This window comes from Triturus cristatus, chromosome 1_2 (genome assembly GCF_964204655.1).
Source record: "Triturus cristatus chromosome 1_2, aTriCri1.1, whole genome shotgun sequence".
Lineage (NCBI taxonomy): Eukaryota > Metazoa > Chordata > Amphibia > Caudata > Salamandridae > Triturus > Triturus cristatus.
Window position 1 is genome coordinate 1,059,137,921 of NC_140580.1, and position 27,334 is coordinate 1,059,165,254.

At 45.4% G+C, this 27,334-nt stretch overlaps 1 protein-coding gene across 1 annotated transcript in view; it reads right to left on the reverse strand.

Annotated features, from left to right (window-relative positions):
- Window positions 1-16,503, reverse strand: part of VAV2 (vav guanine nucleotide exchange factor 2) — an 805,614-nt gene extending 789,111 nt beyond the window's left edge. Inside the window, exon 1 of the mRNA XM_085612602.1 lies at window positions 14,299-16,503. Within this exon, the coding sequence (XP_085468728.1) occupies window positions 14,299-14,502 (204 nt within the window). The 5' untranslated portion in view covers window positions 14,503-16,503. The remainder of the gene's footprint in view (window positions 1-14,298) is intronic.
- Between the last annotated feature and the right edge of the window lie 10,831 nt (window positions 16,504-27,334).

The window sequence follows — 27,334 nt, forward strand, 5'->3', positions numbered from 1 at the left end:
TCAAAGAAAATATAAACTCATGTGGCAAACTCTCATTCCATCTCTGCTGCAGACCCATCTATCTGGAACTCAGCCGAAACGTGATGTGAACAAGACCTTTTCCTCTCCAGCAAGAAAGTGATAATCTTGAAATTAATTAGCAATCAGTTCCTAGCCCTTCCCTACAGTTTTCAAAAACTACCTATGCTCTCTGTTTCTCCAACCCCACCACTCTCCCCTCCCGAGCCCCCGCTGCAGCGTTAATCCCTTCCATGATCACCCTTCCCTGATCCTCACTGTCAATAACAGGATCAAACGCTGAACTATGACAGACATGGTCAATGATGCGCCAACTGCTGACACGGAGACCCGTGCTTTAATCTAAATCTTTAGACCCCTGTACATAGTACCCCATGATCGCCGTCTCTGCAGCTTATTTCAAGGTTGACTGACACTTCTATGGAAGAGGCATTACAGAACAGTGTTAAATAAATGTACAGGTGTTGAAAATGAACAGAGATATTTTGTCCTGTTTTACTCCCATCAGTTATAGAGAGGGCCTTCACCTACTTCAGATTCTAAATATAAAGGACAAGACGTGTTAGAAGTTGCCCTATTCTGTGCTAAGAAATTGTGGTTTATCAGACCATGTACCCTGTAGTTTACAAAGTCTCCCCCGACTGCTTATCGCAGCCCTTCAATTTTCTTAAACTGTGTGGCAACAGTTCCAGAAATATCCTATAAACTGAACAATTTCTTCACTCACTGATGACCTAAACACCGACAGAAAGTGTCACTCCTTTGGGGGGCACCTCACACCTACAAACACAGCTTTGGTGAAAGCCTGGCTCAAAGGTAGAATTATGTCAATTGAACTGCATTTAATGACCAATAATCAAAATTCACTGGCAAAGTTAAATGGTCTGCCGCCGGCCGCCAGCCTTCTGGCAATTCTTGTTTTGTTATGGTGTTTGAAAACCTTCAATGTTTGGGAATATGCTGGCCCCTCATAAATTAAAAAAGTAATTTACTACAGGCAAAAAAGATTTTTGGTCTAAAAAAAAAAAAAAAAAAAAAAAAAAAACATTGTACCCCCTAGCACTAAAGGGAGCAACTTCGCGTGTGGATAGGTTCCTTGTGAAAGGGCCCCATGGCGTAACTCGTAGTGAAGTCAGCCAATGGCTGAAGTGGGCTAAAACATTACCCCTTAATGCAGGCTGGAAGAAAAATGTGAACACCACCAACCACAGACTAATAGTTGCAGTCTGATTAAAACCCCTATAAGTAACTATGTTACACACTTAATGTTAGTAAAATTAAAAACTCTTGGCTGGCTAGAAAGAAATAAAGAAATAAAGAAGGCTAACATTGAGAATGAGTGAAGGTAAGAGAAAGAAATAAGGAATTAAAATTCAAGAATGAAAATGAGAAAAGAAGGCAAGAATGAAAGAACAAGAGAAGGAAAGTGAGCAGGAAAGAGAACAGGGAAGAGAAAGTAGGAAATAATGATAAAACAAGAGAAGGAAAGAAAGAAAGAAGGGAATGAGTGACGGAAAGATGAAATGAAAGAAGGCAAGAATGAAAGAATGAGATACAGTATGAGAAGGGAAAAAGAAAGAAGGCAAGAAGGAGAGCAAGAATGAAAACAGGCAGGAAAGTAAGAATAAAGGGAAGTAAAGAAACAAAGGAGAGAAAGCAAAAAGTAGGAAGGGGCTAACTTAATACAGAATAGTTTCAAAAGAACACCTTCTGATCTGGTATGCCCTGAAATAGCAAGACTGATTTGCAGATGGCCAGGTCTAAACTGGGGTGGCACGGTGAGCAAAAGAATGATGGATTTAACCCAGATCTCTTGACTGGGGGTGAATGTTTTGATGTGTTCTGCATTCCGTCCATCAATTGTGTGTCTTTTGTGAAATAGCAGTAGTCAGAAAAGCAAGCGCTCCAAAATAAATTTACAACAGCATTGGCAGGAGATGGGATTTAATACAGATGGAATGTGCATCAGAAGTGTCCTGCTATAACAACAGGCTCTAAACACAGAGAGAACACTGAAGTAATTATAAACTAATAAAAAACACGCCACTGAAAGTAACTAGCTTGAGTGTGAATATGAGAGAGCAAAATGCAGAGCATGAGATAGACACAGCATGCCCCATGGAAAGTACCTACCAGTCAAAATCAACGTTCACATCCATTCTACGACGACGTAAGACTGTACTCCCTTTTCATAAGACAATATAAATGGAATCGGAACACAACTATAAAACAAATCCAACAAAAATATACCTACAAATGAAAACCACAAGAGCAGAACTAAGATCAGTCTCCTCCCTATGCAAGAACCCAAATATAATGATAAAGAAAGCAAACAAAGGGGAAAACAAACGCTCCTGGGAACGCAATACAATATAATAGAAGCTCTGAGGCAACTGAGTAACATTAACTGGCCCAGAAAATTGCCCTCCAACCCATTAACGTCGATACAACTTGAACTTAAATCCAAGCCAGAAAAAATAGTACTGGAAGAGACTCCTTACCCAAGAAAAAGAACGACCTATATATAGAGAGAGCCACAGAGATTGGCTATTTTTTAGTTTGCTTCACAAAGCCCATATAGGAGGCTTCCTGCCACTTGGAAGACAAACAATTTCCGGGACAGTCCCCATATGCGCAAGAGGTGGGAGAATATCGACTTACCTACAGCAGTTATCCAAGAGAAAGCCTAGGCCTGCCTACTGCATAAGGCAAAACACATTTTGGTTGCAACTTTAAAAGAGTGCTCCCTGAAGAAACCAAGTTATTAGCAAAATAAATCTACAGTAATTTAGGAATGAGCAACGTGAACTCCAAAAATCATGATGGCACACGTAAGTATTTCTGATTCTACCATTCAACTAATGTAATTTGTTCTTGCTGTCTAATGATGAATGAATCAAGAGTGTGCAGATTATATTGCTTATACTGGAAATTTGTGCAATTTACACGCTTACTGTATGTAAAAATGGATTGCCTAGAAACAGGAATTATCATACCCATTACAAAGAGCGTAACCACTCAACAAGTCCCTGGAACGAAGTTCATTCCCACCCAAGCTGAAAATGTCCTACATTGGACCTCTCCTTCAAGAGAAAAATATTGGCTCATCCAACCAAGCAAACGACAGGCCCGTATCAAACGGACCATCCTTAGTAAAAATGTTTGTTTACTCAACTCTCTAACTTTACAGAACATTATGGCTGTATGTCAGGCACAGTCCGGCTTCAGACTAACCAGAGGCAAAGAGCCAGCATACATAGCCATCTGAGATGAGCTAAAACTCTCAGAGGACAAAGACTGAGTAGCCGCCTTATTGCTTCTGAATTTATCATTTGCATTTTAAACTGTCCTCCACCACACACTGCTACAAACGCTCCATGATCTCGGGATCCGTGAAAATGCTTTGAAATGGAATTCTCTTCATCACACAAAGTGTAGTCAACCTACCACCTTTCACATCACCTCAACCCACACAACATCGCGGTGTTCTTCATATCCCTGGTATTATTCAACATTTCCCTAACCCCCTGTCCAAATCTGATTAAGTCAGACAACCTCAACTGTTACAGCTATGCTGATGACACTCGCATAATGAAAAGCCCAAAAATCCTCTACAAATCACAAGTTGATGACTGCCATCAAGTCAAACACATGGAGGATGAATAACCCCCAAAAGTTCAGTGCCGCAAAGACTGTGATTATGACCTGCGGACAATGGCGTAAGTACCATCCAACCAGCATGTGGGCTAATGAACTTCAAGCCCCTCCAACAACATCAAGAGAAGTTAGAAACCTAGGAGTAATCATGGATTCAGACCTATCCTTGATGCTGCATACTAACGTCACAAAGAGTGCCTTCTACACAATGAAAACACTATGTCACATCATCCCTTACCTTGTATACCAACATAAACTGCAAGCTATCCTCACAGTCATAATCTCCAAGCTTCACTATGCCGACAGCCTAAACCTTGGAGACCATCATTCATCACACGCCAAATACGACTCATCCAAAATGCTGCCAGAAGGATTCTTCTCTGCCTTCACCCAAGAGAACACATGACAAGTCCTGCAATTGCTCCATTGGCTACCTATCATCAGAAGGGCAATGTTCAAGGCGCTCCGCATTGTTGCTGACAGCCAGGCTTGCACCACTTATCATATCTCCCAACCATAAGGTATCTGTAGGAGGCACTCAGTACAAGCCACTAAACTCTGGAACTCACTACCAGTCATCAGTAAAAGCACTTGGGAGCATACACGCTTCTGAAGACAGTTGGAAACATGGCTATTTCCTAGATAACTGCAGCACCAGCACCCTGGCAACGGAGCCCAGAAAACAATCACACCCTCAAGCGCAATCTTCAATTTACAGCCCACAAACTGGAAACATCTCAACCAGGAAACTGATTTCGATATGCAGGTAAGTTAAGAAAGGCTGACCTATGGTTCGCCATGTCATTAGGTAGTTATGTGCTTGCATATATACCAGTTATGGTACACAATAATACTGAGGCCATAATATGCGGCAGTCAGCAGCACATTGTAACTTATACCTCTAACATTCACATACGACAAATCTGCAATGAGGGTCACCAGCACTGGCCAAGTTAACAAACATCACCAATGAACAGGTTTGGAATAACTGAAGAGATCTGGCACACGTTGCTGGACAATGCAGACGACTTTAATATAGTGCCTCACTGCAAGTCCCAAATATGTATACAATAAGATCACTCCTATACATCTCATAAAAACCCCATGATATGAGATGATGGAATTGCCCATCGTAACAGAGCTCTCCACTTCTGCTTTCCTCCAACCATGCCAGCTCAGGCATGCAACTATACAAAGAATCTCAGACTGGACAAAACAGAGCAGTAACTAGGCAAGCAGACTATATCACATGAAATACCATAAAGGGACCAGCAGACCTGTTCAAAGCTACCAGCATTCTGAAAACCATTAAAATGTGCATCTCTACCATCCCCCGCAATGCTACATGGTGCATCCCATAACACGATAACCACACCTCGGTGATCATCACGTATGGAAACACTTCTCACATAGGAATAAGATCAAAAGAAAGACAACATGTTATGTTATGTTACTGGGTATTTGTTAAGCACGCGGCTACTCCCAAGAGTGTCCCGGCGCTAGTCTTAGAACCCATAACAAAAGGCACTCAGCAATCAAATACAACAGACACGGATCATGAAAACAATAACGTTTTTAATTTGTGACGAAAACACAGAAGATCATTTTCCTGGCTTAGATCAGGGGGGAAGATTATTCCATAGAGAGGACGCCAGTACCTGGAAGGTACGGCCTCCCTGACGTGAGAGGAAGAACCTGGGAGTGAGAAGCAATTGGGCAGAGGAGGACCGTAGCGTACGTGAAGGAACGTAAGGTTGGCAACGAGCCCCAAGATAAGATGCACCGATATTGTGAGAAGCCTTAAAGGCCAGTACCAGTGCTTTAAAGAGAACCCTCTTACGTACTGGGACCCAGTGAAGTGTTCTCAGGAGAGGGGTCGTGTGGGTGCGTCTATCAGCAAGAAAAATCGCTCGGGCAGCAGCATTCTGAGCCACCTGGAGACGGTTGAGAAGATATTCAGGTAGACTCAGATATAGAACATTCACATAGTCGAGGCGAGACAATATTAAGGCCTGCACGACAATCCTTCTGTGCAATTGAGAGAGCAGTGGAAGAAAGTTTCGCATCATCCTGAGTAGGCCGAAGCAGGTGCCTACCACCAATTGAACCTGGGCATTCATGGAGAGCTTACTATCCGTTTTCACCCCCAGGTTCTTAACCGTGGTAGCTAAGTCAGTGGGAGGAGGCATATTTGAAGGCCACCAATCACGCCAGTTAACATCTGGTGCCCCGCCAAAGAAAATCATTTCTGATTTATCAGAGTTGCATCTCAGGTGATTGGTGTTAAACCAGCTAAAGACTGCCGAAAGGCAGAGCTTGATGGTCTTCCCGTCCAAGACTTCACCCTTGGCACATGTAAATAGCAGTTGAGTGTCGTCTGCATAAGAGACGATTCTGGTGCCAAAGGATTCAACCAGCAGTGCCAGAGGAGCCACATACACATTAAACAGTGTGGGGCTCAGGATGGAGCCTTGGGGGACTCCTACATTCATAGCTTGAATACAGGCCTCAAATGGGGACACCAGACAGTTTGCCGTCGGTTGGTTGGATAGGACCGAAACCATTTTAAGGCAGTGTGCCCAATACCGCACCTCCAAAGACGATCGGGGAGAAGGTCATGGGGAACGGTATCGAAAGCTGCCAATAAATCGAGCAGGACCAGAACTGCTCGCTTGCCTTTATCCAAGGTGACTTTTATTGATTCTGAGATCTCGAGGAGAGTGGATTCGGTGCTATAATTAGCACGGAAATCGGACTGACTGGAATGTAGAATGTTATTAGATTCTATAAATTCTCCGAGGATATGGTTAACATATTTCTCCAGAGTTTTGGATAGGGCAGGAAGCAGTGAGATGGGTCTGTAGTTACTGGCCATCGAGGGGTCTACGGAGGGTTTTTTTTAACAGGGGAAGAATTTTACCCAGTTTCCATTGCTCCGGGACAGTCCCCGAGGAAAGTGAGAGATTCAAAATCTTATTGACTGCTGGGTTAATTACCTCAGCCATTGCGGCCAGGATTTTAGCAGGACAAGGGTCAGCTGGGGAGCCAGACTTTAGAGCTCGAAGAAGATGTAAGGAATTCTCTAAAGGGATAGCAGGGATATGTCGTAAGCAGTTTATAGTGGGGGGAGGTTGCTGGAGCAGCCAGTCTAACTTCGAGTCATAGTTGGGGCTTGCCGCTTCAAAGGAGGCTTGAAGAGAAGAAATTTTATTAAAGAAAAATAGGGCAATGTTGTCAGTCCATGCTTTAGTAGGAGTAAAGGGTTTTTTTTTAAGACATTGGGGGGACATAAAATCTTTTACAATCCTAAAAAGTTCCGCACTTTTATTGCCTGCCTGCTCAATTTTTATGTTGAGGAAATTCATTTTGCCCATGCGAATTTTACAATAATATGCTTTCAAAGCATTCTTATAAATTTGCTTAGCACAAGTATCATAGTCTTGTCGCCATATCCTTTCGAGATGTTTACAATGGCTTCTGTTTTTCCTAAGATCTTCAGTAAACTAGGGTGCAGTTGGTCTACCTCTGTTGGCAACTTGAGTTTGGAGGGGGGCCATGTTATTAACACAGGATTTAAGCCAGTTGTCCAGCAAGGATACATCAGCTGCCAGATTATCCTTAAGTAAAAGGGGATGTCTTTTCAGAAAGATTCCTACTGCGACCGGAACATCCTTCCAACCACACAACATCCTTCCAACCACACATACTACACAGCGCAGTGTGCTACCCATGTAGGCAAGCGCTTCAGTGCCCCACATAGGGGTAGTAAGCGCTATATAGATGCTGCACAACAATCCCCAAATGAGGCACTAAAAGGATAGCTGCAAGTAGCTAGAACCCTATACAATTTTGCAATACTAATTTGCCTTGGGAGCAGCTGGAAATCCATTTACTAAATGCAAGGACCGGACACTAAAGAATCTAACACATAGCTGTATATTTCACTGCAATTTGTCCACCTACGATATACTAGCAACGATGTTTGTGGGAGGAGGTGGTGTCAAAGGATGATTCTGCTCACCATACATCTCTGTTGGTAGAGAGCTGGATTTCTCAAAAGGAGGAGAAAGCTCACGGTGCTATACAGGGGTAGAGCCCGCAGAGCAGCGTTTCACTCTATTAAACCACAAGTATATAAATTACTTTTTAGTAAGCGTTTTGTATCAAAGCAAATAAGGGTTTATTTATCTGTAGCCGTTCACAACTTTTGCAATAACGTAAAGTTATTTGCAGCGGTTCACACAAACTGTCCTAGCGCACAGACCATGAGAATAAGATTCAACCACCCTCCTGTCTCTAGTTTTACAAAAAAGTGCACAACTTTGTGCAGGGTCGTGTTTTAGTTGTCGTGTTAGACAGTGCTTAATTGGACACAGTGGTTGTAGGTAGGGCTCGTCAGTACTCATTGTTTTTAGATTGCTACCTATTTTTTCTCATCAGACTTTGGCACAGAGCAAGAGAGAGAAAAATACAAAAGGAGGAAAGAAGAAGAAAATACAAAGAAAGAAAGCAGGGATGGAAAAGAATGTAGTGAGCTAAAGAGGAAAGTGTGCCTGATGATGGGTGAGAGAGAAATTAGGTGGAATCAAGACTATACAGCCTTGGTATTTGTCACCCTTGATATTCCAAGGCCAGTTGCATACTTTCAAGCAAGACCGCGGGCCCCAGCACATATTATTTCACAAATTAAGCACCAGTATTAGCACACGCTGTGTGCAAAGTATAGAAGTCACAAACTAAATCTACTTGGCACTAACACTCGGTAAACCTGATGCTATTCAATCACAAATGAATAAATGCCAAACTAGCACAAAGCAGTTGGACAAACTGCCAAGATTCAATAAGAAATCTGAGCATCTTGGGGCAAATTTTCAAGTAAGGACAAAGATCAATATACTGGCATGATGGAGTCAATGACCTTGACTGAACACACTCCACTATTTCAAAAGAAGTACCAGGCTTCATTGGGCAATATAACAGTTTAACAAGACACTGTGAGGTCACGGAACATGCCCTTCAGCTGCTCTCCCATTACAGGCTGGTGATGTGAACCCCAGCTGGCTGCACTGCAGTCTACTAGCCTCATTTTTATGTTCTGCATAGAAATCGGTGGAAGGAGAAAGACATCTTGCTGATGTAGTTTATGCACATCCTGTGTTGCAGCAACAACCCATTTTACAGGACACTACTTGCTTTCTCCCCCAATTACAAAGCTGCATAAAGAAGGAGAAGCCCCAAGGCCGGGCCCGAGGCAGAATTCTCAAAGTCGGCTCTAGTGTTGGTGGTATTTGGTGCGACCTTCTCTGCTGGTGCGGTCCCACCCCAGATGACCACCTCCTTCATGGATACCCTCTGTACCACCATCCGATGGTGTTCTTCATCTCTCCTTGGCTCCCACTACCACATTTACTTTATAGCACTACTCATCCCAATATAGAGTGTCGGAGCGCTTTACACCACAAACATATTATACAGAGACAATGAGTCACACAAGTATGTAAATGAATGTTACTCAGGACGATGAGGACCATAGTGCAGATGTATTTTTTGTGATGCCAAGTACGGGTTTTATATTGGAAGGGAACCCTTCCAGGACAAATGCTCTGCTTTGTCAAAGTTGGAAAGGATTGGAGAAAGTAAATCTTCTCTCCATCTTTACGCCTGCCTCGAGGAGGTGTAAATGTTTGATGCTAATCCCCTTCTACCAAAGCTTGTGGGTGGGGAGTGGTGTCAAAATCCAGGGTGGGTGCAAGGGAAATTTCAATGTTCACCCATGGTATGTGTGCTTGACGTAAAGTAGCGCATAGTGCTCCTTTGTGCTGCCTCGGGGCTACTGGCCAACGCAGGTCAGGATTTGCACTGGAAATGAAGCCCCAAAACAAATGTGCTGCCAGCTTTGCATCACTTTTGTGATGTAAATCAGGCGCAAAGTGTTGGCAAACCCCCATTAACTCAGGATGTTATATGTAACCCAATGATTGGGGGTGTCATTCTAATAAAACTGAATTTACATCCCAAAGGAGCCCTTTTTAGCAAATTTAAAAGAACAAGATTTTGCGGGGAAAAGCAATAAGGTTGTGATCCTATGCCTTTCAGTTTTCATGCGGCGCTTTGATGCCAGTTCATAGCTCAATGCGCAATAATAGAAGGATTGTAACTTATGAACTCCAGGCAATGAAAGGACATCTGTGAAAAAAGCAGTAACCCCCAGAGATACCTACATAAAATACTAATCGGTGATCTGCAGGTCACTAAGTACCAGAGATATTATGGCCCTTGCAATTACCTCCTGAAAAATGTCGTGCACACAAAAGTCTTTGCAGAGGTCTCTTATCTCCTCTTAGCCTCTCATGCCAAGGGCGCCCCCTCGACCTTGGCACCTGGTGCGATGTACACGTCACACGCTCTGAAGCAGACACTGCTCTGGCCCAAGCCTGGTTCAGACTAACTTGACTTGTACACCTATTGTTGCATTCATTGTAAATAAAGGCTCAAACAAATCCCACGCTGTTGGCATAACCGGACTGGCTGGAGGTGTTCCATGACATGGGCAACTTATCAGCTGCATGACTCTTCAAGGTCCCTGAGAAACACAAAGCAGGGCAATGCTGAAGTAATCGTAAAGGAAGCCCAGGAACCAATCAGAACACGCAGGTCCAAATCTACAGATAACATACAGATAGGATAAGCCTGGTGGAAATAACATGCCATTAAATTCTAGCACACTGACTATTAGTGGTTGTGGGATAGTGTGTCCTCCTCCCCCATTGCATGTTTCTGACACGAAGGCGGCCATTAGAAGATAGGAGCAGAGAAGCCCTCTGATGGGTACAGAATTGGCTGGGGATGGTCCGTTTCCCTGCACAAACTCATTATACAAATGCCCACTGCTGAGACCAACCCGCCCCTCAGTCGAGCCGCCATTGCAACACTCACTACAGTCGGCGACAAGGACAAAAACACTGATAGCTGATACGACAGCCGCATCTCCTCAGCTCCTGACATTCCCCCTTCCTTTCCACTGCTCTGTCATTTTTCACCTTCTAGGGCTTCAGGCAGCCCTACAGAACTCTCCAAAATGCCAAAATTGGCCAGGAATTAAGAATTGTGCATCTTCCACGGAAATCTCTATGGCACAGATTTAGGCTGGGTGTAGCCCTCTCCCTGGCTGAAGTCTAAACTGTAAGGCAATTTACAGTAAGTCAACAACAATTAAGCGTATAGTGTAGAACGTGCAGCATGTTTGCAATATCCCTGGAAAAACACAATTATCTCAAACTCCATTAATTTACTGCCCAGTCTGCTGAGTTCAGCAAAAATACGCGTTGTAGCTCGAGCAAATGAGAAGTCCCACAAATGGACCTGCCAAGTCGTGTTTTAACATCACTGTGTCAACTCGCAGACAAAGTGAATTCTCAGCTCCCCTTGGGAAGCATCTTATTTCGAGGTATGCAGTAGTGGTAATAGCCTGTTCGCAAGTACAAAACAACACGAGATTCAGACACATAGGAGGGAGAGCTTTTCTACTGCTTTATCTGCATTAAATAGGTGCAGGTGCACACATTTTTTCCCAGGAGACAGTCACTGGTGCTGCCATTGCCGGGGTTGCCAAATACCAAGGCTGCCCAATCTGGATTCCAACTTGTGCCTCTTTCTCCCACCCCTCCACTTCCTGTCCACCTCACTTTTTCCAGGTCTTTTCACCCATTGACAGTGATTTCCTAAGTTTCTCTTGCCCCTTCAAGCCTCATTTTTCTGCTTGTCGTGCTCTGGGTCAAAGACTGATCATGAAACTAAAGTCTTGGTCCATAAATAGGAGGGCTGGTGCCCACAGCCTGTAGCCACCAGCACAAATTAAGCATCTCTCTTTACAAAGGGTAGTTACTTCACAACAAAATGCTTGGTTGCTGGAATATTAGCCTATTTTGCTAATGTCGCTAGAGCTGTTCTGGAAATGTGCCAGGAAGTTGAAATTGAATAAAATGGCACCGTGACGTATGTGAGCAGTCTGCCAAACTCACTAGATGCAGTTACAGCTGACACAATGCAATATACTCAAAGGTCTACATTGAAGACAGTTTAGAAAGTAGGCGTTCCCGTCTAACTTATGTCACAAGAAACCAATTTCAAGGTATATTCCTTTGAAGTGTGTGTTTTGACTTTGCTTAAATAAACTCTACAATCCAGTTTAGTAGAAAGATGCGGCCTGACAGCAGAATTGCCGATGGAACCCCGTTCAAGTCCTGGCGTCGAATCAACATCCTGTGATTCTGGGTACAAATGTAATCTTCCTGTGTCTAAAAACAAATGAAAACCCTACCTTCTGTAATACGACCTTGTGGTCACTGGAGCCCTCTAATGCTCTTGGACCAAGTGCGTGCTATATAAAAATACAAAAATAATACAAAAAATAGTAATTCACAGATATTTGAAAAGCTCCTTCAGAGGGTATTTTCAAGAAAGGCACCATTGATATTTAAGTGAGAAACCGTGTGCCTACCTGACAAACAGCCAGAATTAAATAAAAAATGCAAATTAATCTGACTTTTTTCTGTCAGACAGGTTTCCCGTGCCCGTCCCCCTCCCCCGACAGGGAAAGTAGAAGGTTAGCTCCCTGCCAGTTCAGAATCCGTGTGACCTGCATGGCCACGCCTTCTCCATGACACTGACAGCTGAATTTTGTAATCCCAGCTGATCCCAATGATACTTTCTTGTTTCTGCCTTCCTCTTTTGATGCTACGATATTTTTACAACTTGTAAAGCGTGTTAGCTTTAGACCAGTGCTACATCCATGCCGTATAAAACGCATAAATACACAATGAAACAAGCATTGGCATAGCCAATAGGTCTCGCCTTTGGGACAATATAAGTGTTTAGCCATGCAACAGTTGCATAACTAAATACTTATAAGGTCCCAAAAGCGACACCTATTGGCTATGCCCGCGCACATGCACTGTAGCTCTAGGCTGGCCAGGTAGCACTTTTTGGAGCCCTCTCCATAAGTCTCGCCAGACCAGCGCAATAAAATACCCCCACACATTTTTCATGTTATGTAGAATATAATATCAAAGTGGTAAAAACGCATGTTTTTTTTGCCGAATACCCCCAACCGCCCCCCCAAAGAGGACAGAACTGGGCTGTTCATCCATGAATCTAGGGTTGCCACGTGGCTCAATGTCAGAAGATGGCAAGCATCAACCTATGACTACAAGTCCCAGAATGCATCAGTTTAAAAACAAATGCCAATGATGGATGCATGGTTACACCAGGTACATGATAACTACAATGAGAAGACAGTGTGTCACTCAACCAAAGACCAGACAGCCGTTTAAATGCAGAAATGAAACAAGAAGGTGAGTTGAAAAAAACAGTTTTTCAATTCAACATATATATGCATTTAAAGAATAGAAAATTAATCTAACAGACGAGGCAGATAACTATGGACGCCCTCCCAAAAGCTGCAACCCATCCATCGTATGAAGGATGTGCACCTAGAGAACAGACCCCGCCCACATTATGGCTCCTCCCTCAGGCCCCTACCACAGCATCTGAGAGTACAGCCAGGCAGCATGGAGGTTATGGAAACACCATGCAAATCTTACGTTAACTTCATTTATACAGCCCACAATCACAGAGGGCTCTCAGCGCTGAGCGAACAATCACAGCCTGAAATGATGCCAAGGTTTCGATTTCTTTCAGAAACTCGATCCGCGTGGGAGGCCGGTCCGCACTTAGACAGCGGCCACTGAGGAGGCCTGACGCCTCTTCTCGCCAAGCACACTTTGCTGTTACACAATATTTTATACAAAATAAATGCACCTATATCTCCGTTTCCATACACACAATGTGTGTGGATTCTAAAGAACTTGCTCTTTCATCCTTTGGCACTATTCAGAGATCTTCAGCGCACCGAAGCCCGCTTCCGACATAATAAGCACTACATAGACACAAGTGATAACCCCAAGCAGACTCTCCTCAAAGTGCGGGCTTCAAATTCAGATTTTCAGTTATGTACATAAGCAAAAAAGATTACACGCAATCAGTAGTTCCTGGGGTGTATTGAGCACAAGACTAACAAGAACCTCCTAACCCCAAAAACCTTCACATTTCTACAGTGATGTTGCAATTCCCACCCCCACCCCATCGCCACAAAACTATAAAATGGTGGATCCTTAATCCATATCGTTTACCTCTTGTAACCTGCCCGGAGGGTAAGTGTGCAGCTTCCAGGAGCCACACTGGCCCCGGTTAGCACCAATTTTACAGACTATCACCTGCATTATTTGTGGTTTTTTCACACAATGCTGGGTGCTTTCCAAGTCTTTCAAAGTAAGTTTTTTATTTGACGTCTAGTTTCTGATATTTTGTTGTGCCCGGCTTGTATTGTGCCGGTCTTGTTTTGGCCTGCGCCTAGAAGCTGGGTTTCAAGCATTGCTGTGCATTGTAAGTGAATAAACTACACGGACTTGAGGTTTAGAATCAGAGGACTCCACCGCCTCTTACTAAATATGCATCTATTTTAATTGGATGTGTGGTCTTGCCTGTGTAGATATTGGATACATTTCTCACGAAACATGAACCAGTGACCAAAATGAGGCCTTCTCAATCCCACCCCATGCTCACCTGGGACATCTGAGGCCGGAAGTTGATGTCCTTCAGCTCAATAGATCCGGGTGAAAGGTTATGGAGCAGCTGGCAGAGGAGAACACCATCCCTCAGGGCTTGTGCAAGGTCAAAGACAACCGCTGAGGGCCACACCACACGATGGTCAGGAGGTAAAACCTTACAGTCGATGAGCCAGCGGCCGCACTGCCGCCACTCCTCCATGATGGCGGCAAGAAGACGCAGTTTCACCACAAGGCACCCAACACGCAAGGCTTGACCCAGCAGGAGGCCACCCAAACACTACTCTAAGCACCCTCCCTGTACCCACTTGGAGTTCACCCTTCCACTTACGTTTAACCACAAAGAGCTGCTGGAGATATGTTGGTCACCCAAATCTTCCCAGTCACTCACAAGAGATGGGCCCCTCAGGTGCAACCCCCCTTAACAACACCACCTCCTTCTCTGTCACTGAACCCATGTGGAGCCAACGTCCTCACCCCCAGGACAACTGCTTGGGTTATCTTGCCCTATTGAAGCCACCAAGGGTGATAGGAACCACAAGTGACTATGTCCTCAAGTGTGAGTTCACTCACCTTGGGTTCTTACTTGCTCAGGCCACATTCGTCGTAACCAGATCCACGCGTGCTACACGCAAAAGGCTCTCCACTTACTACTTCCAGCTTTCAAGAAGACTCACTGTAACTTACTCCACTCTCCTCGCTAGAAGGCTACTTTTCTTTCCCTAAAGCTACCCACTGGTGGCGCGTCCCACGCACAACAGTGGTGAAGCAACAACTAACCCTAGGCCCCAAGAGGTCACGTTCCTGGGAGATGCCTTATATGCTCCAGTTACCACCCACCCCACAATGTACCACTGCCCCAGCCTACTTTCCAGAACTCCAGGCCCCCTGGAACCCTTCTCCAGACCCCTGCCAGAGCCCCTGGGTGTGCCTTCTATTGGAGTAAAATGAATTGAAATTCCTCAGTTGGCTGGCTGCGGCGACCTTTCCGCGTCTGGGAAACGATCCAATCCGTGCTGAAAGGAGGGTACACCACGCGAGGCTCCGCTGATCCAAGTGTGGTGAGCACGGTCCTCGGTTGCGGGGACAGGCCGGGGTTCACGAAGACGCATGCGGCTATTCCAAGAGTTCTGACGGCTAGCGAGCAGGTTGAGTGTCTACTGCAGCGTTATAACTCCATAAACTGCAGAGGGCAGCCACCTCTGTGTGCAAGGAGGGGAGTATACGAGGGCCCTAGAGACAAGCGCTCAGAGGCCAAGGGGGCTTGTTATCATCACTAGCGGATAGGCTTCTGTAGTGCGCTTGTGTGTGTCCTGGTCTTGCAGCTGGGCTTAGGGGTTACACAATCTCTCCAGAGGATGGTGGTGAACTGTTCCTTTGGCCAGGGCTTGATGTCACTTTTTCCTGCGACCAAGATAATATGTGAATGGTTCCTGCAGCCAGGGGCTGGACTGGAGTGACCCGCCCCTGCAGCCAGTGTCTGGAATGCCCTGTTCCTGCAGCCGGAGTTTGAGGTCTCCTCACCTGTTCCTGTGGCTGAACTTGACGCCCTGCTCCTGCAGCCGGGGTTCGAGGCCACTTGTTCCTGCAGCCAGGGGTTGGATCGGAGTGCCTTGCTCCTGCAGCCCTGGGTAAATGTCACTTTTCCTGCAGCCAGCTGCAGGGTGCGTGGCTCCTGCCCCCAGGGGGTTCGGTCACTTGCTCCTGCAGCCCGACCCGGAGGGCAGAGTCAATGCACACACAACACTCGGATCCTTCCAAGCAGTCCTGTCAGAAGGGTGGGATGGGGCCAGATCCAGCCGCTCCTGCTGAACCCAGAGGCGCTGGCACAGATCCCAAGCCCGGGAAGATCTCGGGCTGACCCCGGCACCCCGTGCTCACAGCCCCCTCGGGCCAGCCGTAAACATCTCCAGCGGGAGGCGCTGCTGGCCGTCCCGGGCGTCCCATACAAGACCCAACAAAAGAAGCAGCACTTGTGCCGCCGGCGTTGGGCTTCTCGTGCCGCTCAGCCTTTCCTTCTTTGCGGCTCCGCTCCCGTCTCTCGCGGGGTCTGCAAGCGGTCCCTGCCCGGCACTCCCCTCCTCAGCGCCGACTGGTTCTGTCCTCACGAGCCGGGGGCATCAGCAGCGGTTCCAGCGGGATGCGCGCGAGCCGGCCCGGGCGGGAGGGAGGGAGCGCGCGCAAGAGGCGGGGCCACGTGCACGGGGCGAGGCGTCCTACGGGAAGGAAACGGGACTGGCTGCGGCGGTGCTGCTTCTGGCTCCGGCTGCTGAATGCTGTTCTGGCTCCAGGTGGTGATGCAGTGTAAAGCTGAATGCTGTGTCTGGCTGGTGCTGCATGCTGTTTCTGCCTGGTGCTGGATGCGGAGGTGCTGCTGCTGAATGCTGGTTGTGACTGGCGCAGCTGCTGAATGCTGCTTGTGACTGGTACTGCTGCTGCTAAATGCTGCTTGTGACTGGTGCTGCTTATTGCTGGTGCCGGAGGCAGTAGTGCTGCTGCTGAATGCTGTTTCTGGCTGGTTCTGCTTCTGAATGATGTCTCTGGTTCCTGCTGAATTCTGATGGTGTTGCTGCTGGTGCTCGGTACTGCTTAAGGCTGTTACTTGTTTCTGAGGCTAAGGGCTATTTCTGGATGTGAATGCTAGCAGGGGCTGTTGCAAACGGGCGCGGCTTCAACGAGGCTGCTGCTGGCTCTGGGTGGCAGTAGACTTCTTTAAAAAAAGAGAGGAATCCCTTTGGGTGGCAGTATCCACTGGCGCAGCAGGTACAGTGACACCGAGACCGAGTATTGGTGTAGTTTACAGTTCAAACAGAGGCCAGTGGCTCATTTCCTTCACTGCACCAGTGCCCTCAGCAGGCTGGCTGCTCCACTGGTGGCATTGCTGCTGAATTCTGGTGGTTTTGTTACTGATGCTGAATGCATCCGCCGTATTTTGGTGATTCATGGCTGATGCTGGCCAAGGCTTGCTTCTGAGAACGCCAGACACTTTACAGAGACCCGAGCCAGATATCATAACACGAGTAGAGCAAGCTACATATCTGACCTATAAATACCTCAATAAACGTTATATAAAAATATGATAAAATCTCTTAAAAATGGAAAAACATATTTTTTGTTAACATTTGGAAGCAGTTCGCTTTAGTTCATAAGACTGCATAGCTGCATTCAGTGGCATTCATTAGAAGTGACAGTTCCTAAACATGAAATTAGACATTCTTATCCCTCACTTCTCTGACTATAGTATTAGTGAACCGAGACACAGTCAGTTGTAGGTATCCACTATTTGTGGCGTAAGTTGCTATACACAGACCAACAGAGTGATCTAATAAAACATCTACGAGAGAGGTTTCTGCACAGTGCGCAACTTGAACTGATGTATTTCAGGGTGCTCTCAAATGATAAAGCAAAACGTGGCAAAGAGTAATAAGTTGATTGCCTAGGATCACACAATTTGGTCAAGTGAGGAAGATGGGATTTATCCCCGGTTTCCTGTTTTCACATTGAGCAATTTAGCAACTCCATAGATGTCTCTTTGTTTTGCCCATTTTAACGTATAATCTGAATTGTTTGAGGAGCTACATCAGTGTATAAATATACATATTGCATATTAATTCAAATGAAAACAAAAATATTTCTATGAAAACAAAATACAAAGTGAAGGGAAAGGTGGTTACATCCGCTAACATAACAAAGAGATCGATTTCAGGAGAGGCTCAATACAACTACATGCACTACAAAACAATGGTCCTGAAGAGCCCAAGGTATTTGCATGACGCAGGTGTAGTGCAGAGGACCGGACCCACACACTCAGCAGGACAGACCCTCGACCGCCTCTTCACAACAGGAAACTCCATCACCTTCAGCCACACCACCGAACTCCAATGGACTGACCATCGATGTGTCCACTTCACCTTCAGAACTCCCACCATCCACAGACACCAGCATCTGCTCCCATGGAGAAACTGGACCAGAATCATCGATGAACAGCTAACCTCACCACTCAGCAACTCCACCCCAACCATCGCGGAAAATGAAGACTCCAACACCCCAGCCCGAACCATGCACAGATGGATCTCCGACAGCGCCAACACCTTAGCCCCCTCAAGAAAAACAACAACACCCACGCCAAGAAAGCTAGATGGTTCACCACCGAAATTCGAGAGTCCAGACGCACTTGCCGCCGCCTCGAAAAGGCCTGGAGGAACACCAAATCCACAGAAGCCCACAACAACTTCAGAGCCGCCACCAACGCCCACCGCCAACTCATCAGAAAAGTGAGGGAAAAAGCGATTGAAGACACAATCTCCACTCATGCACACAACAGCAAAGAACTCTTCAACATCATCAAGGAGTTCGCCCAACCCACCTGCGAGTCCACCGACATCCCTCCCTCACAAGACCTCTGCGACAAACTCAGCACATTTTTCCACCACAAAATCAAGAGCATCTACGACAACTTCGACGAAGACAACCACCACACTGAACCCTCACCAACCACCCCTGACACCCTGAAGCCAGCGATCAACAACTGGGCAGCCCTCACCACCAAAGACACACTGAAGACGATGAAGTCAATCCACTCCTGGGCCCCTACGGACCCCTGCCCCCGCCACATTTTCAACAGAGCTGCCGACACCATCGCACCCATGCTCTGCCACACCATCAACTGCTCCCTGACAACCGCCTCGTTCCCTGACAACTGGAAACACGCTAATATCAACCCCCTCCTGAATAAACCCTCAGCGGACCCCACCGACCTAAAAAACTACAGACCCATCTCCCTGCTCCCGTTCCCAGAGAAAGTCATCGAGAAAGCCATCACCAGCCAACTCGCCACATTCATCGAAGAGCACAACATCCTCGACTCCTCCCAATCCAGCTTCAGAAAAAAACACAGTACGGTTACCACCCTCCTCGCCGCAACAGACGACATGCGTACCTTACTGGACAAAGGAGAAACAGCAGCCCTCATCTTCCTCGACCTCTCACCGCACCCTAATACGCAGACTCCATGACGCAGGGATCCAAGACAAGGCCCTTGACTGGATCCGCTCCTTCCTCTCTGGCACAACGCAGCGTGTCAGACTCCCCCCATTCCTATCAGACCCTACACCTACCACCTGCGGAGTCCCCCAGGGGTCCTCCCTCAGCCCTACGCTCTTCAACGTCTACATGGCTCCGCTGGCCCCCATCGTCAGAACCTATGGACTCAACATTGTGTCATACACAGACGACACCCAACTCATCCTCTCCCTATCCAACGAACCCAAGACCGCCAGACACAACCTTCGAGAAGGCATGGAAGCCGTCGCCAAATGGATGAAAAATAGCTGCCTACAACTAAACACCAACAAAACGGAAGTACTCATTATGGGCCCAACCCAGATGCCTGGAACAACACCTGTTGGCCCCCCGCCCTCGGAAGCCCGCCCACCCTCATGGACAACGCATGCAACCTGGGAATCATCCTGGACTCAGAGCTCAAAATGGACCACCAGATCAACTCCGTCTCATCATCCTGCTTCCAGACCCTCTGCCTCCTACGAAAGACCTTCCGATGGATCCCCCTCGAACACAGAAAGACCGTCACTCACGCCCTGGTCACCAGCAGGCTCGACTATGGCAACGCACTCTATGCCGTAATAAACAAAAACCTCGCCCGCAAGCTACAGAACATCCAAAACGCTGCCGCTAGACTGGTCCTCAACATGCCAAGACACTGCCACATCTCCCAGCACCTGCGCACACTCCACTGGCTCCCCATCGAAGCTAGAGTCACCTTCAAGATGTTAACCCACGCTCACAAGGCCTTCCACGACACCGGACCAGCATACCTGAAAAGCTGACTCAAATTCCACGCACCCCAAAGGACCCTACGATCAGCCCAGCTCTCCTACGACGTGGTCCCCCAGACCAGAAAGACCAGATCGGGCGGCCGCTCCTTCTCCTTCCGCGCAGCCAGAGCCTGGAACAACCTTCCGCTCCACCTCAGACAGATAACATCGCTCCCCATCTTCGCAAGAAACCTCAAATCCTGGCTCTTCGACAGACCCCCTCCTTGATGGACTGGAACCCGCGAACCCCCCCCATAGCCCCCAGAGCCTTGAGACACTTACGGGTGAGTATTCGCACTTAGGAAACACCTGATTTGATTTGATTTGATTTGATTTGATAGTTACCAAAGGCCTGCCACACCAAGCCTACGCCCTGTGAGCTTATTTTTAATTCTGCCAGAGATGGAGGCATCATTTTAGTCATGAAAACCACCACATGCAAACCACTGTGGCAGGCTGTGGAGTTCCTCGGAGAGAAGTCTTTATCATAACATCCCTCTCTGAGCACTTTCACAGCACTCTTCAGGGCCTCCGCTCTCAGCCCATCCACAACATGAATATGGTACAGCGCTTGGCAGCGGTCCTCTGCTGCAGAAGTGGTGGGGACCCTGGTGTTTAATGTGACAGTGGGAAGCAGTTGCCGCATGAAGGATTGACTCACTTTTGGACCAAGGGCGGAAGAGCCCCTTGCAGACATCTGACATCAGTCTTCCTCAAGCCTTCAGTGGCTCCCCCGCCTGTTCTGCTGATGCTACCTAAGGCTGGGCGGTGCTGATGCAGACTGGTACTGGCAGTGCGTTTTCTTACTGATGGCTAATGCTCCTCGGGCTGACACTGACCAAGTCACACATATTTTATGTAGCTATTAAAAAGAATAAAAGTGCAATAGTTAAAACTCCACGCGAATCTTATAGTGTCTTGCAGCCAAGTGTGAAATATTACAATTTAAAAACCGTAGGCAGTAATTAAAATTAATTTGGATCCCTTGCAGATTAGACACCACTATACATATTCATAATTTACACTGTGTTTCTAAATCCCTATTTACAGTCAAAATATGCAACCAGTCTTGAAAATAATTAATAGTTAAAACCACTTGAATAGTAATTTTCTGAAATGTGCTGGCTGTCATATATTTTGTTCGTTACGTTTCTGCCCATGTCAACTAATTTCTTTCTTATTGATTTTTATTTACTTTTTTTTTTTTTTTTTGCTAGCAGTAGCAGTATAATACTTTATTCGATAGCAAGGTATCATAAAAGTAAGTACAATACAACATAGATCGAATTAGATTGAATAAAAACAATTTCATCATAAATTGATATAACTTGCTAAAAACAGTATACAAATACACACTAAAAAGAAGCATTTAAAAGTAAGTTTTCTTAAAATTCATGATTAAGAGTAAAAAAAACAACAAGCCCGGGGAAATGTAGCAGGGCCAAATATGTCAATTAATAAGGTGCTAATTCATAAAACGGCACGATTACACTTTTTAACGGTCTAACCAATACTCAATTCAGCAAGCTTAGTTCTTATTTGCCACGCTTTCCCCAAATATTTAGCAACCCCACAAATTACCATCAAAGATGTAGTATCCGTTGTTAGGATGCGAAGGGCCACTGAACACTGCCTAGTTCCCAATTTTCTACACACTGGGCTTAGCCATCTTTTCCAGGGCCCCCTGTATGCCCTACAGGCAAACAGGAAGTGGCCCAGTCATTCGGTTGGCTTAGAGCACCCCGGACTAACTGCTTGGTGGAGCTTAAAATTTTTCCAGCTACCCGTAAAGACATTCAGGGGTAGCGTACCAAATCTCATTTTAAGGAACAAGGATCTATCTCTTGGTGTAGAGATAAAATCAAGGAACGATTCCAGCTTCGGTACTGGCTTACGGGACAAAAATTGGTCGGTTAAAGCGCCCCACTTGGGGTTTCCCAAGTCCCTTGCTTCTATCCTCGCCCAATATAGCTTTTTAATGGTATCTTTTGGCGGGGGCTGCTGTGATAGCCATTCTTCTTTTAACCCCAGATTGATTACCAGGTGCCTTAAATTTTTCAGCCAAGGGATCACCCCAAAACCATTCAAATCAATGAGTTCATCGAGGACTGCGGTATAGTTGCTAAGTTCCGGCGTCCTTCTAAGACGAACGCAAAACAGTAAAGGCCGGAGTCCAACAATATCTTTAATTGAGCGACGTCCCAGGTCATGAAGTAGTGGTTTAATGGGGGTAGAGACTGGAAGACCCACTAACTCTCTCATAAATTTGTGTTCCGCTGTAACTAAGTCAGTGGCTCTTTCAGATCCCAACAGTTCGGAGCCACAGGTTGCTGCGGATAATGCCTTACCCTCATAAACTAGTAAGACAGGGCTGATAGGTTTACTAGAGGTCAAGCGATGGTCTCTGGCGATTGCTCCTGTCACTCTCTTAAAATTTAACAACATCTTAGCGATGTGAGAATCCCGCTTCATTTTACAATTTAACCTGACCCCTAGGTAATCAAATGCATCAACTTCCTCCAATAAAGTGCCATTTAGTACAATGTTAATTTTCTTAGGTTTTTTGTTTCTGGACAGAACCATCAATTTGGTTTTCGTAGTGTTGACAATAAGACCACGATTGTTACAGAAGGCACTGAACCTGTCCAGAAGTTTCTGGAGGCCAGTGGGGATTTTAGACATAAGGAGGGTGTCATCTGCGAAGAGGAGGGTAGGTATTTTTTCCCCTGCCAGGCCGGGGGCATCCGCTGGGTCCTCCCTCAAATGGTCTGCCACCCCATTTATAAAGAGGGAGAATAAAGTCGGAGCCATCACACATCCCTGGCGGACCCCCCTCTGCACGGGTATTCTTTCAGTCAGCTGGCCTTCATTCCCCCATCTGATTCTCGCATACGTGCCATCATGCAATCTTTTAATAAGTTCCAGAAGGTATCGTGGAAGGCCCATATCGTGCAATACCTGCCACAGTTTGACTCGGGGGGGACAAGATCAAAAGCGGTTTTAAGGTCAATAAAGGCCACGTACAATGACCCCTTACCGATTAAAACAGTCTTCCAGTAAGTGGCTGTAAATCTAAATACTTGGTCCATAGTACCTATTTTCTGTCTAAAACCCGCTTGTAGATGTGTTAAAAAGTTTCCCTCTTCTAGCCAGGTCCCCATTCTGGAGATAAGGACCCTGCCAACCACCTTTTGGATGACATCAATTAGGCTTATCGGTCTGTAGTTGGCAGGGTCCTCTCTCGCCCCCTTCTTATAAATTGTAACTACCTTCGCGCCCTTCCAGGAATCTGGAACTGCATAGCCCTTTAACAATAAATTCATCAAATTGAGAATAAGGTTTGCCCATACTGTAGGGTCGTGAAGAATTAAATCTCCTGGCAGCCCGTCCGGACCTACAGCCTTCCCAGGTGCTATACTTTTAATAGCTGTCTGTACCTCCAAAAGAGTAAAAAAATCTATTGGTTCAAACTGCATAGGTACTGATTCGGGGTCTGAATTGGCAGTCAAGGAATGGCCAGACTCTACCTCACTGCAGTAAAGTTTAGAAAAATGCAGAAACCATTGCTGGTCAGTTATGTTGTTGGGGATAGGGTCTGAGCCTCTTTTAGTTAGTTGGGTTATTAAAGGCCAGAAAATACTAGAGTCTTTTAAAAAGGCCGCCTTCTTTAGTTCCTGCCAATGATCCTCCTCCCAGGCCCGTTTGGCAGCATCTATAGATTTTCTATAATCTTGTCTAGCCAGCCTTACAGCTATAGGATCTTTTTTCTGTAAGGCTGATGAAATGGCCTTTCTCCGATCTCTACATTCTGCAGTGAACCATGGATTACCCTTTTTAGCTATTAGTTTTGTCCCACCCTTAGATCCCATTGTTTTAAAATGAGGGCCACTCACCGCTATCTGGTTTTTGTGAACTGCTGCTACTCGTGCCTGGAGAGGGATCTCTACCTCTGCTCACCAACTGTGTCCTGAGTTGCTGTGCTTGAGCTGATGCTGTCTCTGTTTGTTGCTCCGTGGTGCGCCTCCCCTTGACTCGCTGGTGTGAGCGTGAGCTGCAATCCGCACGCTCTGCTTGTCGCTCCCAGCTGGAGTCAGAAGGGTTGAGGCTGGGCGAAGAACTACAGCGCGCCTAACCTAGGGGACTGCGAGGACCAGAATTCCAAGCTGGGATCAGCTCGTTCCTCTTCCCCCAGGCGACACGCCCACGGACACTGCCCACTGACGAAACGTAGAAATACCAATTACCCTTCCGCGTCGCGGGACGCGCGCGGGACCAAGCGCGGAACGAAGCCCGGACAAAGGGCGGGCCGTCTGTGGCCGTCCGGGGACGACCGAGGACGGGACGGGCCATCCCACTAACGTTCAGCACACGAGGACACTACACAACCAAATTCTGAAACCGACGTGCAAAAAACCCCCCATTTCCTACTGATCAACTGAGATTGTGAGATAAAGATAAAGTTATTACAAATACACAAAACCTGCTGCGACCACCATAAACTATAAAGTAGATTTCTGGTCCCAAGTATGAGGGCTCTAAAAAAACTACGCTCACGGACAATCTACATGAGGCGTATGGGGACAGATGCAGCTGTAAGAAAATCTGTTGACAAATCACTAAAACCTGGTCAAATATCAAGTACTCCAGCTATAAGACAATACTTCTCTACCCTCTCAAAGAAAAAGTATCTTTCTCCATACTCTACTGATGATCAAAATAAGCTGGATCCTTTAATAAATAAGGTTGATCATGATTCGTTACATTTCTCAGATCAGAAACCCAATAAACAAGGTCAAATAACAACTGAAAGTAATTTGGCAAATTTCTCTCTCTTGGAAGAATGTCAAAAATCATTCCCAGATACGTCTCAAATAACATCTATAACACCTATAAAAAACCAGGACAACGACTTATTCTTCGATGTATCTGTAAATCATAACACGAATACCAAAGAAGAAAAAACAGAAATATTGCTAAGTCAAAAATATCAACTAACCAGCTCACCAGAAAAATCGCCTAACCTTTATTCTAATCTGGCCAGCCTATCAGACCCTAATTTTATAAATCCAAATCTTGTAAATGCTGCCTCTCCCCTGTCAAAAGCACTTTTCTCATTGCAAGAAATATTGGAATCAGTACTAACTCATCTTGGTCAAATTTTAGCTAATTCGGATGATACTTTAGACGTACAAATAGGAATACTTAAATTCCTGGTTGAAGAAAAAAAGAAAAAAGTCCCACCAAAACAACCCGGAGAAGTCGAATCACAACAAATAGATGATTTTCATAAAAACGGAAGTGCTACCCCAAAACAACAGGAAGCAAGCACGCAAACGAACGACGTACTAATAATTAAGACTAAAACTAAGGGACTAAGAAATAAGGAAAAACCTCTTATTACATATTCACTTAAAAAACTGTTCAAAGAAGAATTGGAAACCATCACCGAAAACAAAACTAAACATTATCCTATCTTTTTGAATAAAGTATCCGATAATAATCGTGATCAGATTATCGGGGAAAATAAAGCAGAAATATCGGGAGTTACTGCCGAACAGGATTTCAGCCAAGGAGGACAGTCTGAAAAAAGGAACACTAGGGAAAAAGTAAGGGGGAAGAAGAAGAGAAAACCCTTGAGGAGAATACAGAGGAAAAAAGGGAATAAGCTTAAATTCCAAAAATTAACTCCCGTAACCTTGGTGACCTCTCCAGAAACTCAAAAAATACCATCAGAAAAACCCTTAAACCCAAAAGTAGACGTATTTTGTCCTCCGATAGAAAACAGATCAACAACGCAAAATATCAAGGATATAAAAGAACTACATGATAATAAATCTCAATCATGGGAAGTAATTCCATCTAAACACATAACAATCGAAGAGCTATTTCCCTCAGATAAGGAGCGGTTTAATCGTGGTAGAATAATCAATCTCTTACAAGAAATACCATCTCTGAACTCTCTGACAAGTAAAGAAATCGACCTAGTACTCTTCCCAATAAAAGAAAATAACAAACTAGTACAGGTATCCTTTTATTCCCCAGTTTTGCCTGGAATAATAATCAGAGAGAAGGAAATTCTTCACAAAAATGGCTATGATGTAATCTCGGTGGAAGATCCTAGAATCAACAACCTAAACAAAGGTACATTAGGACAAACCAATAGAAGAAATGAAAACAATAGCTTTAACTGGGGAGATTTAGCATCAAATATTATGAGGAAAGATTCACTCAAAATACAAGTAATTCAAGGAGAGAGGTCAGTATGGTCCCGGAATTCAAGCTCTAGTAACACTGAGAACTCAATAAAATCGTGGGCATGGTTATCAGAAACCTTAAACAGCAAAAAAACGGTGAATTTACAACAACACCAAGTTTAGCAAAGGTCTAACGTTATTGTCCTTAAACTTGGCAGGGAAAACTGATTTAAAAATGAAACATGCAATCAAAAACTCCCCTGACATCATTGCTCTCCAGGAAACATGGTTAATTAATACCTTTACCCAAAAAGGATACTATGTATATGAAACGTTGGCAAAAAGATCTAGAAGGGGACACGCCAAGGGTGGTCTGGCAATATTATTAAAAGAAGATCACTCTTGGTCACAGGAAATAATCGATACAAACATAGCCAATCTACAATGTTTAAAAGTATCCCTCAGAACTCAAGCGTCAGCCAAACTTGAAAAAATATTACTTTTCAATATCTACGCACCTCCCAGTAATAATAATGATTTGCTGTTTGACCGCCTAATGGAGATTATCACCCATATCATTGAAGATCATTCTCACTTGCCATATCTCATAATGGGGGATTTGAACGCTAAAATTTCAAACTGTGAGATAAAGAAATGGGCTCGTCTTTTCAAAGAGGAATCTTTGGAAACATCACTCCCTGAATTCCCAAAAGGATCTAAATCAGATAAGAGAGGACGCGCACTATTATCTTTTCTCTCCAGCATTAATGGGACTATATTAAACGGTAACATCAACGGTGACATACCAGCAACATACACACGGCAAGGAAATGGATCTCCCTCTACCCTGGATTATTTTATATGCGGGATCGAAGAAAAAGAACAAATGATTCAACTCTCAATAATATTCAATGAAGAAAGTGATCATGCTCTTCTAAACCTTTCTACCCATTGGATTGCACAGTCCTCTTCTTATAACCGGCCAATATTTCTTACAACAAAAACG